General features: G+C 35.0%; 1 protein-coding gene across 3 annotated transcripts; it reads right to left on the reverse strand.

The window, feature by feature from the left end:
* Nucleotides 1-6,246: 6,246 nt before the first annotated feature.
* Nucleotides 6,247-12,375, reverse strand: LOC101506554 (leucine--tRNA ligase, cytoplasmic). Of its 3 annotated transcripts, none has more exons than XM_004506635.4 (4): nt 12,220-12,375; nt 10,539-12,098; nt 7,509-9,266; nt 6,247-6,638 (listed from the first exon to the last, which is right to left on the reverse strand). In XM_004506635.4, exons 2-3 carry the CDS (start codon nt 12,058-12,060, stop codon nt 7,516-7,518), a joined length of 3,273 nt encoding a protein of 1,090 aa, XP_004506692.1. In that variant the 5' UTR covers nt 12,061-12,098; nt 12,220-12,375; the 3' UTR covers nt 6,247-6,638; nt 7,509-7,515. The 3 variants fall into 3 exon arrangements, with proteins under 3 accessions (XP_004506692.1, XP_004506691.1, XP_012572986.1); XM_004506634.4 differs by having other exon boundaries at nt 10,539-12,115; nt 12,220-12,372; XM_012717532.3 differs by having other exon boundaries at nt 10,539-12,062; nt 12,220-12,352.
* Nucleotides 12,376-14,193: the final 1,818 nt, after the last annotated feature.

Genomic DNA, 14,193 nt, shown 5'->3' on the forward strand with positions numbered 1-14,193 from the left:
TATCAATGGCTCGAATCAAAATGACTGTAAAGCGCAAAAAATCTTGCCAAGAACCAGAGAAAAACCAAGACGTCTACTCAAGCACTGAGTCAGATTATAATGAAGAAAACCAATCTGAAGAAACTTCCATGAACACCATTTCTTCATCTCAACCATCCAAAAGCTCCACTCCTTCTATTACTCCAAAAATCGTCAAAAAATCCTCCTTCTCAACTCCTTCCAGGCGCTCCTCCAGAATCATGTCTGGAGCCGTTTCGACCAATAAGGCACCTCCTCAGGACAATACGATTCATGTCATCAACTCTGATGATTCAGAGACCACTCCTCCTGTTGAACCAGCACAACAACCTCCTCCTACAAAATCAAATTCCAAAACTTCAACTCCCAAAAAGGCCAAACCATCTTCATCAAAACCCCCTTCGTCATCCACAAAAATTTCTGCCAACACTTCACTGTTTGATTCGGACGAATTAGAAACGGTCTACACTTCAAAATGGCAAAACAAGTCAGTGGTAAATGGAAAAATCATTGACCTTGCTGCTATCGAACAAGGAGGGTTCAATGTTGAAGAAATGTTTGAACAACTTGGTTGGACCTCATTTTTCAAAATCAATGAACCACAGTACCCGCGTCTAGTAAGGGCTTTCTATGCCGCTTCAAAAGGATCAAAAGGCATGACTAATTTCAGTATGATACTGAAAGGGGTTCATATGGAAATTAATCCCACCACATTATGTCAAATACTTGATATACGTGATGAAGGAGCCCACTGCTTATCTGAGACATGGTATTCACAGTGTGTCATCACTAGGACCTCTGTGCTCCAAAACACCCTCATCAAACCTCCTAAACCGTTGGTGGCCTCCAACCTTGTCCCCTTGTGTCGCATCCTTCGCAATATCTATGTCCACTCCATCACTCCCCGGGCTGGCAGTTTTGAGAAAGTCACTGAACTGGATCTGATGATTATTCATCACGTGATTACTGGTACTCCTCTTCATTTGGGTCATGTTATCTTTACCTTCATGCTGAATGCTGTTGTATTGGGACGATCTGCTCCCTATGGGATGATTTTAACAAAAATATTCAAATTTTTCAAAATCCCACTTGAGGATGAACATTCCATCTACTTCAACAACATTTTTTCTACGAAGAACATTCAACATATGAAGATTCAAAATGATGACCGTCCTGCCTCAAAGAAAAGAAAAACTCGTCCTTCCTCCTCTGTTTCTCCAAACTCTGAAGGTGAAACCACTCATCCTCCACCTGAGGATACACCATCACCACTTATTCCAGAACCAACCTCTCCACTGCGTAACTCTCCTGATTCTACCCCTTCTCCTGCCTCACCTGTCCCCACAACAAATCAGTCTACACCAATCCACAAACTGACTCCCCTTCGTGAAGCCGATCCTATCCCTGAGGATGCCTCAAAATCAACTTCTCCTCAACATATGGAAGATGGTGATGAGTTATACTTTGATCTGAATTTATCTTATCCTCCATCTCCTACGGATGTGCCTATGGCTTCTCCACCCACTGTGCCAGTGGATGAAGATGTAGTCCCTCCACCAGATTTTTCGCAACAAATTCCTCCTGCTGCAAACTTTGAAAAAACTGATCAACCTCTCCCTGAGGTTATAGGTGTGTTCAGTTCCCTTGACTCCTTCTTTACTGCCACAACTCATAACCAGTCAAAGGACAAGGCTGAGAGCTCTCAGAATAAGAGTTCTAGTGTAAATGATCAGCCTAAAGGCTCGATTCCTAGTACAAGGATTGGGGACAACAAGAAGCAGATGAAACTCCTCAAATTAATTAGGAAAGAACAGAAGAAAATTCTTCAGCGCTTCACTCATTTTCAGAACTCCTTGGTTCAGTTTGGGCTCATTCTTGAATGGGTTACCAAACACTTGGTTCCTACTATTGCTCCTGGAGATCATCCTCCTGAGCTACCAGCCCAACCAACCTCTGATGTTCCATCTCCTTCATCCTCATCAGATGAACCAGCCTCCTCAGATTAAGTCTGTTGTTATTTCTTTTTGCTGCTGCCAAATTCAGGGGGAGAATGATTATGTTTTTATGATCATGTTTTCTGTTTAGTGATTATGCTTTTTGATTATCCAGTTGCTTTGGGTTCATGCTGTAAAAACTGTTTAATTATTGTGTTGTTAAGTTGAATAGTTATGTTGCTTATGAACCCATGTTTATGCTTTGTTGAACAAATCTTTAAATGATTATCTAAATTATCATGATGTCATTTGTATGATTAAAATTATGTTATTTCAACACTTTGGCATATATTTAGGGGGAGTAATGATTTTTAGTTTTAAAAATTATTACACATATAATTGAGGGGGAGCATAAACATTTTATCTTTGTCTTATTTAAAATCATAATCTAAAGAATTTTGTCATCATCAAAAAGGGGGAGATTGTTGAGACAAAATCTCTCAAATGATTTTAATGATAACAAAATTACTTAAGAGATTATGATTGTGGTTAATGACTAACATGTGCTCTTGAGTGTATTCATATAAGATAATAGGTTATTAATCATTAAGGCAAAAAGAAGGAAAATGTGATTTTGGCATGAGGATGGAAAACCCACGTGAGGATGGAAATTGCTGCAAACGTGAGGATGGGCTGCAATTTGAAAAACTCCAGATTTGGACAATCTGATCTCTCACCAGAACAAATGTGTTTATTCAAATGTATAATAATGTCAAACATGAATAAACAAATCATTTAAAAGTAAGAGTCAAAAGGTCAAAAGAAAAAGATGAATATGGCTAGATCTAGTATGTAGAGGATGGCAGAATAGGCAGAGGATAGGCCAGCAAAAGTGAAAGCAACTTATCAAGCATGTGCAAAGGCTAAAGTCTGAACATTTAATGGGCTTGCACGTTTTAATTCATAAAGAAGTCAAGTTAACAAAAGGCAACTTAAAACAAGCCAAAAATGGAAGATCACATGTTGCTGCCAAATCTGATCCTCGGACTGAGTATGACAGTCCTATGTCATAAAGTGGCTTTTCTCTCTTGTCCACATCACCTCAAAAGATGAAGCCAACCTAGACCTTAAAGACTTCGAAAAATGCAGCTCAGAAACAGCCTTGCACTCTGATTAAAGTGAAAAAGCAAGGACATGTCAAGATCAAAGACTATGCTGCAAGAGGATGGTTCTGCCTAAGCCTAACAAGCTGAGTGGCAGTTCTGTAATTTTGATGAAAACCTTGGATCCTTTGAAAATGAGCTCCAACGGTCATCAAGGGCTTGGATCTCTATAAAATGCATACAAGCTCTCCATTGGAAGACACACAACACACTTGCATAAAAAGATCAAGCATCTTAAAGCTTTCAAGAAGCAAATCACATCCTCTCTTATTACTTTCTTTGATCCTACACTATATCTTTGTATATCCTTTGAGAAAGTATTAAGTATCAATCACTCTAATTCTACTTTGTAATTTCCTAGTGAGTGAAGCTTGGAAATATTTGAAAATTGATTGTAAGCTTGGTGAAGCTTGATAATACACAGTTTGTAATCATCCTCGGGTTGATGATTGATCTGTTTGAAAGTTAGTGAAATCTCACAAGGGCGTGAAGACTGGACGTAACCATATTTGGGTGAACCAGTATAAAATTGTGTGTGTGTCCCTCATATTCTGCTCCTACTCTTTTACTCAGCTTAGATCTAACGATTTAAAAATCCCATCCTCGAGCTAGCCATCCTCAGCAAGAGGATAGTTTTTAAAACACTTAAAAATTGTTTTTAACAGCAAAATCCCTATTCAACCCCCCCTTCTAGTGATATTTAGCTACATCAATTGTCCAATTTTTTGTCTCATGTTTTTTACATTTCTATAAAATATTTGTTTCTTATATTGTTTTTTTGTATTTTTTTTTCAGCCAACTAAGTTAGGATGTCATTTCTCCTATGTGATATCTTTATAGTCTAGTTTTTGTTAAAAAACATTGAAGATGGTAGTTTCAATTTTTTTAATATTGGTTTTTTATTAGTGTTGTCGTTTCTAATATTGATAGTTGGTAGATGAAAGAGAATGTATATTTGAAAAAATAATATATGATTGAGTGGTTTTAAATTGCATATATAATAATAATAATAAAGTTTGTGCGAAGGCAGTTATAAGATATTTATAATAGTTATTTTTTTCTTACTAAAGGAGTTATATTTTTGTCTAAGAAAATGTAGTTATTTCTTAGTTTTCTTTTTTATTTTTGAGTTAAAATTACTTATTTATTCAAATAATGATGTGACAAGAAATTAACTTAGGATATATTTGTATTTTTTATAGTTGTTTTAATTTTTGTTTTTACAGTAGTTATTTTTTTATAAGATAGTACTTTTTTTTCTTCTTATTGAAGTAGTTATATTTTTTGGTTAAAAAAAATATAGTTATATTTCATTTGTGGTAGTTATTTATTAAAATCATTTGTTTATCAACAAATAATAATCAAACAAAAAATTAAATGAGGATAAATTTATATTTTTTATAGTTCTTTAATTTCTCATATGTTAAGTTTAAATTTAAACATAAAATAAAAAAGTTTATCACAAATTTATATTAAAAAAATATGATTTTTATTAAAGAGGTCAATGTTAGAAGCTGTCTTATGTTACATATGCCAATAGCACAATTATCTTTTAGATGTATTTGTATAATTTTCTTTTTTTGGGTGAAAATTGTATTTGTATTATTAATTGATGACAAATGTAATATAAAGGAACAAAATCGAAAAAAATAAAGTTGAATAAAATTAAATAGATTTAAGCCATCAGTCTATTGTTTCGATAATTTAATGATGAAATAGGTTTAAAAAAATTAGTTCCATACCTTACCCGTCTAATTAAATGGAAAGAAAATGAGAAAAATTATATGAATGACATGATATTGCTCTTACCTCCATTAAAAAAAAGTATACCACTTACCGTTGCATTTCATTTTTTTACTCAAACTTTTGCATTTCATCAACTTTCATTAATAAAACAATATTGTTATCAACACTCCCTAATTTACTACCCACACCCCTCAAATGTTTAAAAAAATTAACATTCCCAAATTACCCTCCTCTTCTTCCTCTTCATTAACCTAACTCATATTCTTCTTCTTTATTCTATCTTCATCATCTTCATTCAACACATCTTTTTCATTTTATTCAACCTTAACCATCAATATCATTAACTATCTTCATAAATCATCATTAATTATCATCAATCACCATCAATCCCCATCAATCATCATTAACCATATTCAAGATTTTGCTAACATTTACGTGAATTCAATTTCACGTAAGTTTACCTTAACTGAATTCTAGAAAATATGTGACTCAGTTCACGCACGTACGTGAATTCATTTCACGTAAACTTACGTGAAATTGAGTTCACGTTGGTTTGATTTTCAATCTTCAATGATTTCCAAATCTTAATTCACACGTATGTGAATTAAGATTGCGTATATACTGAGATGTTTATGCAATTTCAGTTCACGTACATGGCTTATTATTCAAATTGCGTAAAGTCTGAGATTTTTAATTTTTTTTAAACATACGTGAACTAAGTTCACGTAACTGAGATTTTTAATTTTTTTTAAACATACGTGAACTAAGTTCACGTAACTTTAGAACGTGTGAGTTATGAGATGTGATGAAAGTTGATAAATGTGAGTTATGAGATAATAAATGTGTAACATTGATGGCAGGAGTATTTTGGGCATTTTGATTTTTTTTATAATTTTGAGGGGTGTGAATAGCAATTTGGGGGGTGTTGGTAGCAATATTGTTAATAAAAAATATGCAGTTGATTAAAATTTTATCTACCACCATTATTATTTAACATTACAAACTCAAATAAAAAATAAAGTAGTCGATTCAAATTTTATCTACCACCATTATTATTTAAGATTACAAACTCAAATCATAGATTATTATTTTGCATTGTATCATTCAAGACAAAAAGCTTCTGTTTAAAAAAATTTAAAGGACATACTTTTCTATAGACCCAATTCAGATTTAATTGCATCAATTAATCAAATATTGTACATAAAAAAATTAAAAACAAATTATTTGATTTTCAAAATTTCGAACATTTCACCATCTTGTATTTTTATGTCCTGTCAAATTTTGCAAGGTTTACTAGAAACTTGTGGACTCTGAAGCAGAAGCAGGTATTAGTAGAGATACCAAAATCTCTAGACATGAGGATCAGGTTCGTCTGTTGGACATAATGAGAATCTAACATCTAAACTCATTATTATTTTTCCCAGTTGCATAGTATTATAACAAAAATTTCTCAAATTTAAAAATCAACTTCAAACTACAAAATTTCAAGCAACCTTCCTGACAGCACACACCAGTAAACAAAACAAAACTAAAAATAAAAACATCTAATGGATACAAAATGGTTAGCTGAAAATAAAGCATCATAAATTAATCTGGCCAGTCTAATGCAAGTGTACTAAGATCTTAATACACGTAAATGCACTAGCTTTTTTCATAAAGATACAGTGTTCGAAAGCTTCAGCATGTGTTCTCACAAGGATTTCGGACAAGAGACAAACTTGCCCTTTGCAATTCCAATCTTTAGCTTTAAGATTCACATCTTCATTTTGAAGAGATCCTGCAAAATGATACCGAAACAGATGCATCAAAACATGCCCAAACTTACTTAATGCCTTTTGCTTTTCTTCACATTGCCTCTTCTCTAATAAAATGCCAATTGCAGAGATTTTTTTTGTAAGTCGTATTCAGTTCAGTGAAATTGAAAATGAATCCAAAATATTTCGCATGACACCAACTCACCATGCAAAACAGATTTCATTCAGCCAAACAGATAATATGCAGATGTCTCCCGTTAACAAATGGCAATGCATGTCTAAACTTTGCATTATAAACAATGACCTGTTTGTTTAGTCAAATTACGAAAGAGAATGAGCTTAAGGCCTCTGCTTTCCAGTTTATGGATATGTCTTGTATAACAAGTGTGTTCTACAATCATTTCCATAACTCAGCTCAGTTTCTTCTGTAAAGCCTTTTTACTTACAAACCAAATTTTGTTCATGTAAACCACCCAACTTTGGAAAAACACAAGTAAAACTAGACCTTAAGGGCGACTAAAACGAATCCATCCATAAAACTAGACCTCATGAGTTGTGAGAATCTTTTCATAAACACACAACCAAATTTCAACCAACAAATATATAAATATTACGAAACAGGCTGAATACGTATAATTTATTGGAACCATGGCTTAAACTCTGACATATTTATAGGTTTGGGGAGGATGCACCATCAAAATAAGAAAGAAAAAAAGTAAAACTTCAAGTAAGATCAAGACAAGCATCATAACACTAAAGGTTCACAAAAATTTGAATTACTCCTGTGTCTAGATATATATCATTCAGAGGAAGATAAATTATGTTCGAGTCTAAATGAAAATAAAAAAGTACTGTGACCTCCTGTAAGAAAAGCGAAATTTCCAGAAACATACCCAAAAGCTACTTAGGTAAGAAGATGGCAGTTGGACTTCCTGGGGATGGAGGATTTTGATTTAGTAGAGATGCATGAGGTCCAGCTTTAGCCACAGAATCAGCATCTGCTGCAGATAAAATTTCAACATCTTCCACAACTTTTGGATCTATCTGTCTCTTGATCAAGTCAATGTTTTCCCGAAGAACCTCAATTTCACCAAATGGCAATCTCAAATCCAAGGCTTGAGCCCCAAGTGCAATCGCTTCATCCTTCTTAAACCTCAAGAAAGGCATACATAGCTTTTGAGTTCGTTTAAATTCAGAAGATTGACCCACAGAACTCTGCTGTAAAGCATCCATTATTTCTGAATCTGGAGCAAAAGTCCGAGTTTCACTGTTAAATTTGTTCTTGAGAATACTCAGGCACTCGGCTTTCCAACCGTCAAACTGTTCATTTATAAATATCAAGCATGTTAACTTGGTTTCTGCCGGTGATACAACTGGAGCACCTTTCTTATTTCCTTTCTTTGAGCCTGATAGCTGCTTCTGAAGCAACTTCCTTATCAGAACAATAGAATCCTGCAGATATTTGTTGGCACTCTTTAGTGTAAGGTCAGGAGCATCAGCTGCTGGCCAGCCTGCCTTCACCACAAAACCATCCTTCTTCAAAAGCTCTCTCCAAATAAACTCTGCATAATGTGGACAGATAGGTGCTAGAAGACGTGTCTGCACATCCATAAACCGCCACACCAAATCACGATTGAAACCGCCAACCCCACATGACAATCTATACTCATCCCTAGCAGCCTGAAGATCATAAAAGCCAGTCTTGAGGGCTTCTCGAAACATATAGTTGGAGTAATTTTGCTCAGTTGTTTTGACGGCAATGTTAATTTCATTTGCAAACACATGATCAGCATAAGTAGATGGGGGACCAGTTCTCATAGAAGATTCTGCAGCCAGTTGCTCTTCACACCATGTAAGCTCTTTGGTGAGCCTGAGAATTGCTGCATTTGCTGTCTCAAAGACAAAATTTGCATCATCAACGCCGTCACCAGCATCAGCCAAAGAGAACCGTGTAGCATCAGCAGAAAACTCCTCAATTGCTTGACGAATAGTTCTGAAATTTCCAGTGGACTTGGACATTTTCTCAGAATTGAGCATTATGTGGCCATTGCATCTAAACCCACGAGGCCACTGACGCTTAGGGAAAAGTGCAGTATGGTTGTAAATGCAAAAGGTAAGATGATTTTGGATGAGATCTTTACCAGAAACCCGAAGATCAAATGGATACCAGTACTCAAACTCAAGCTTCATTTTTTCTAAAAGGGATGATGAAATATCAGTGGACTTAGGGAAAGGTCCACCATAGAAAATATAGTCCCAGACATCATCAGTCAGTTGTTGAGGTTTGATTGATGATTCACTAGATCCATACATGTCACCGTTCTGCAAATAGTGCGCAATGGTGTAATAAGCCATGTAAATGGTGGAATCTGATAAAGACTCAACTAGGAATTGTTCGTCCCATGGTATGCGTGTCCCAAGACCAAAGGATCGTGAGCAAGCCCACTGGTTCAACCAGCCTAAAGTATGCTCAAATCCATGCCGTGTCTCATCGGAATACAAGCTCATGTTAGACAGGCATTCATCAGCTAATTCCTTCCATTCTGATTCCCCGTATGTAATATACCACTGATCTGTCAAAGCTACAACACATTCATCACCAGATCTTGACATCACCCGCTTCTCTGGCTCACTATACACAATAGCTTGACCTGGAAGTGCAAAACCAAAAATTCAAAAGTTATGAGGACAAGATGGTGCCACATAATACAGCCACATAGAAAAATAAATAAATAATAAATTTAAATGAAAAAAATAATTAATTTCATTTTAGTTCATCATTAGTGCAAAATTATTTTCACATTTCATTTTTACCAATATATTGCTATATTACTTTGAAGAATTTAACAACCTCTAATTTTATCAAACAGAATGTGGGAGAAAATTCTTAAAAATTCTGAGATTAATGAGGATAATAAGATTATCCATATTTAAAATCAATGTGAAGATATGGTTTTTTTACATTTTTACTGTAATTTCCTTCTAAAATTACCAACACAGAGTAGGATGCAAAAAACTTACTTAGAGCATGTCATACATCTTGGAAATGGAATTATAGAACAGAGCCAAAACTATGATATTCAGCTACTTTTTGTAATTCAAATTTTATGATGTTTGATATTTAATATAAAATAATAAAGCTATGGATAAGAGAGAGAAAATCTTAGAAGTCGTATCTCGAAAACAAAATTTTATATGTAACCATTGAGTCATACAAATCATGGGTAGGAAACACAACCTGTCTTTTTTTGTAAATACCATAAAGAAGTCATAGTTCACAACAACAGACTTATAAAATATGATGCGATGGGATGCTTATACACCCTGAACATTTGGCATATCAGCAAAATCTCTTTTACAAGAATTGAAGAACATTAAGCAGAATTGCTGCAAAACATGAATTTTTAAAATATAAGAATGCTGTCAGCTACTTTGTACTTCAAGAAGGAAGAACTCTTTTACCACGTTACTGTTGTAGGGTTTACTGTTTCTTAAATGTTAATTATGTCTTAATTCATTACTTTTAAAGAAGAGCTTCTTCATGGAAATCCTTTTGGATTAAAGGACAAAATATTAGTGTCAAATGCAAAAACAATGTAGTATTCTAATCCTTCAAAAGTCAAGTTATTGACAAGAATCACTTTGTTTTATGAAAGGCAATATCTATGCTAAACTGTAAATCTACAACCACCAAAGTAGAATTTGTTCACTGAAGTAGAATTCTGCAGGGTCGTTCTTGTTGCAAACGAATCACTAAATGGAAAATGATGATTCGACTCTGTTTTGTTTTAACCGACTACATATCAATAAGGACTTGCCCCAAGTTGGTAAAAAGAATTGAAACTTACACTATATTGGTAACTTTAAAAAGAAGTTATAGTAAAACAGTAAAAGAAGGCCTGTGAAGTCAAATGAACACTAACCTGTTTCCAAAAGCTTGCTCCTAATCAAGGGCTTAGCTTCCTGAACTTTCTTCCCGGAAAATTCTCCAACAATCATAGTTCCTTCAGTGAATCCTTTCAAGTACGTTTGTTTCTTAGCTTCTGCAAGCTTTTCTTTCTCATTCTGACTTTTGATTTTCATCTGCAAGCAAACCGTCTCAGCGCACTTATTCCCAAACTGTGGAACTTCAATGATAGGCACAATCTCAAACGGCAACACCCATTCATCTTTAATACCATACTTGGCCCTAAAAGCTGGTTTCGACTTCAAATCATGCAAAGCCATGTAGTCATCAGGAGCATCGCTAGGTACACTAGTCACAATCCCGGTACCTTTATCCATCAAAATAGACAGCATAGGAAGTGCATATATTATCTCATTAAACGAAAGCGGAGATTTCAACTGAAGCCCAATCAAATCTTGACCCGTAACCTCAAGCAAGCAAGTGGGTTTCTGAGGCACCCTAGAGTGATTCTGGTAAGCAAGGTTAAGGGCAGCCCTATGCGCTAGAACAAATACCTCCGTTTCATTAATTTCAAAAGCACCATATTTCCCATCAGGCAAAACCCAAGCATTTGTTTGACCATACATAGTCTCAGGTCTCAACGTCGCAGCCGCAAGAAAAACCTTCTTCCCTTCAAGAACCTTAAACTTCTCAGGAAAAGGCGATACCAACTCCATCTTAATAATCGTATACTCTTGAGGCTGAACACCCTCACCACTAGCTCTATCATGATCAGCACATGGTTGTCCATCCAAAGGCGAAAAAACAGTGTACCTAACATCCTTAACAACTTTCCCCAATGACTTCAATTTCCTCATTTGCCACCTAACAAAGGAATCGAAATAAGGATTCATATCAGTCGTTATAAACGACCTTCTCCAATCACAACCTAAACCAAAAGCCTTAAGATCCTCGATAGCTAATGGCGGAAAATAAGACAACCACTTATAAGGATCTTGAAACTTCGAAATCTCGTCATCGGATATACCAACACTCCTCAAAATCTCCCATTGGTAAACCTGCCCACTCGATTTTGCAGCAACCTTAGATTTCTTCCCTTTGAATTTATCAGGAGCTACATTTTCATCACCACCATTACCGCCACTCTCAACAACAGCAACAACACTCTCTTGTTCCTCAGTCGGAAAAACCGGTGGATTACCAAATTGTTGAATTTCTCTAGCTAACTTATCAGCAGAAGCTTTAATTGGCATACCAGTACAATGAAAAGCGAAAGGGAGAAGCACATTTGCGCCACGGAGACGGTGAAACGCGGCGGCGAATTCCAATTTCGAAAGGGAAAAAGCATGACCTAAATGTAAGTAACCGTTCATGTAAGGGAAAGGGAAATTACCGAAGAATTTTTCACCAGCTTCGGGTGGTTTATCACCAGGTTCGGATTTGAACACTTGTTTCTCTTCCCACCATTTCTGAACATTTACTTCAATTTCGCGAAGACGATCTCTCCGAACAAAGCTTTTTCCAGTTTCGGAAGCCATTTCTGTTGTTATTCCACGGTAAAAATTCAACGCTGAACCTAGATATTTATTAAATCTGATAATAATAAGATTTTAGAGAAAATAGATAAATTAATATATAGAGAGATGAATGAGAATCGGATATAGTAATAGGGTTTGAAGAGAAGAAGCAGTTTGTACCTGTTTGTGAGTGCTGCTGAGTTTCGACAAATCAACATAAACAAAGGGAGAGCGACGGCTGCCACATAAGACTGATAAGGGAAAGAACGAGGGTTTTTGTTCAGTGTCTGAGCTACTATTCTCTAAGTAATTTTTCTTTTTTTACCAAGTCGAATACTCTTTAAATCTTGAGTTTGGGCTCTTTTTAAAAAATAAAATAAGGGTTTTGTACCAGGCACCCCCCAATTTTATCTACCACCCCCAGTCATGACTAAAACACTATTTTACTCTCCATCTCATTTATAAAAATCCAAAAAAAAATTTACTTTCATTTTTCACCCAACTCATTCGAAATTTTCAAATATCCGATTTTGATCCAACTCATCCCTCGAATATCTGAAAGATTCGAAACTCAAAAGTAAGTTATTTTCGAAACTTTGCATTTTTTCGAAAGTTTCGAAATGCAATCCTCGAAAGTTTTGGAAGATTCGAAACAAGAAACATTCGAAACTTTACCTGAATGTGAAATGTTCGAAAGCCTCCGTCCTCGAATGTTTTGAAAGCTTTGAAATAAGAAACTTTCGAAAGTTTCTTGTATGTAGAAAGTTTCGAAATTGAAGGCAATGAAACCTTCGAAATCTGAGGGAAAGATTCGAAGTTGAGGGAAAGTTTCGAAGTTCTGGACAAAGTTTCGAACTTCTGGGGAAAGATTCGAAATGCATTTCGAAAATTCTGAATTCCTTCAAAGTTTCGAAATAGAGGCTTGGCTTGGCTTAAAGTTTCTGAAATCCTTTTATTACATTATTTTTTTATTGTTTATAATTTTTTTTAGTATTTATATATTTATATGTTGCAGTGCCTAGGATGAGAGGTGCGTTCGGCCAAATTATTCGCAACATTATAGATGGTGATAGAGGTGATGGTGCAGACAGAATTCCACCAACAACATCAAATAGACGACGAAACGAAGCAATTCGTCCAAGTAGGCAGCGTCGTCGAAGACAAGACATCCATGATGATGTCGTCGAGTCTACTGCACATGCACATATGGAGGAGGATGTCCCTGAGCCTCAGTTGGAGGAAGATGTCCCTGAGCCTCAGTTGGAGGAAGATGTCCCTGAGCCTCAGTTGGAGGAAGATGTCCCTGAGCCTCAGTTGGAGGAAGATGTCCCTGAGCCTCAGATGGAACATGCTGATGATGCTGGATTCCCCGGAGGACCGATGTTGAGACATGTGTTGACACAATATGAGCACCACGTGGCTCGGAGGCTATGGGAAGGAGAGGTATATTTCAATTATTTGTTTAAGTTGATTTAATTAATTGTTTATTTAAATTTATTTAATCAATTTATATAAATTAAGTTTATGTAATTAATTGTTTATTTAAATGTATTTATTGAATTATTTATTTAAGTTTATTTATTGAATTATTTATTTATTTAATTAATTGTTTATTTAAATTGTTTATTCAATTATTATAATATCGTGTTTCTTCATGTACGCTTTCATTGCTTCCAACTCTTCAGAAAAGTTATAATCTGATAAAGATTCTTCATCCTCTAATTCATGTTCAATGCTTAACTGTTTCCAAAAATTATGAATGTTATCTAAAGGGATAACATTACCATATATCTGCAACTTAGCCAACTTACAAGCACATGGTAATTCATGAATTGTTCTAATTGAACAACCACATTCTGTTTTGTTAGTACCTACAATCTTCACCCTTTCCAACTGTTTATCAATTTCTTTCATACATTTTCTTGATACACAATGATGTAGATTTTGAAAAAATTGTGAATTATATTTGTGCTCAACGTCCTTGATGGTTTTCTGAAAAGAAGATTGAATGATACATATTTGATTCTTCAATATCATATTCATTGCATCCCAACTTTTACACAAATCACCAAAACTAGTTTGAAGCATGTTTTTCAATCTCTAATGAGCAGACTCAACTCTACAAATAAATTAAATAACACAAATTAAAACAAA

The sequence above is a fragment of the Cicer arietinum genome, chromosome 5, assembly GCF_000331145.2.
Source record: "Cicer arietinum cultivar CDC Frontier isolate Library 1 chromosome 5, Cicar.CDCFrontier_v2.0, whole genome shotgun sequence".
Taxonomy (NCBI): Eukaryota; Viridiplantae; Streptophyta; class Magnoliopsida; order Fabales; family Fabaceae; genus Cicer; species Cicer arietinum.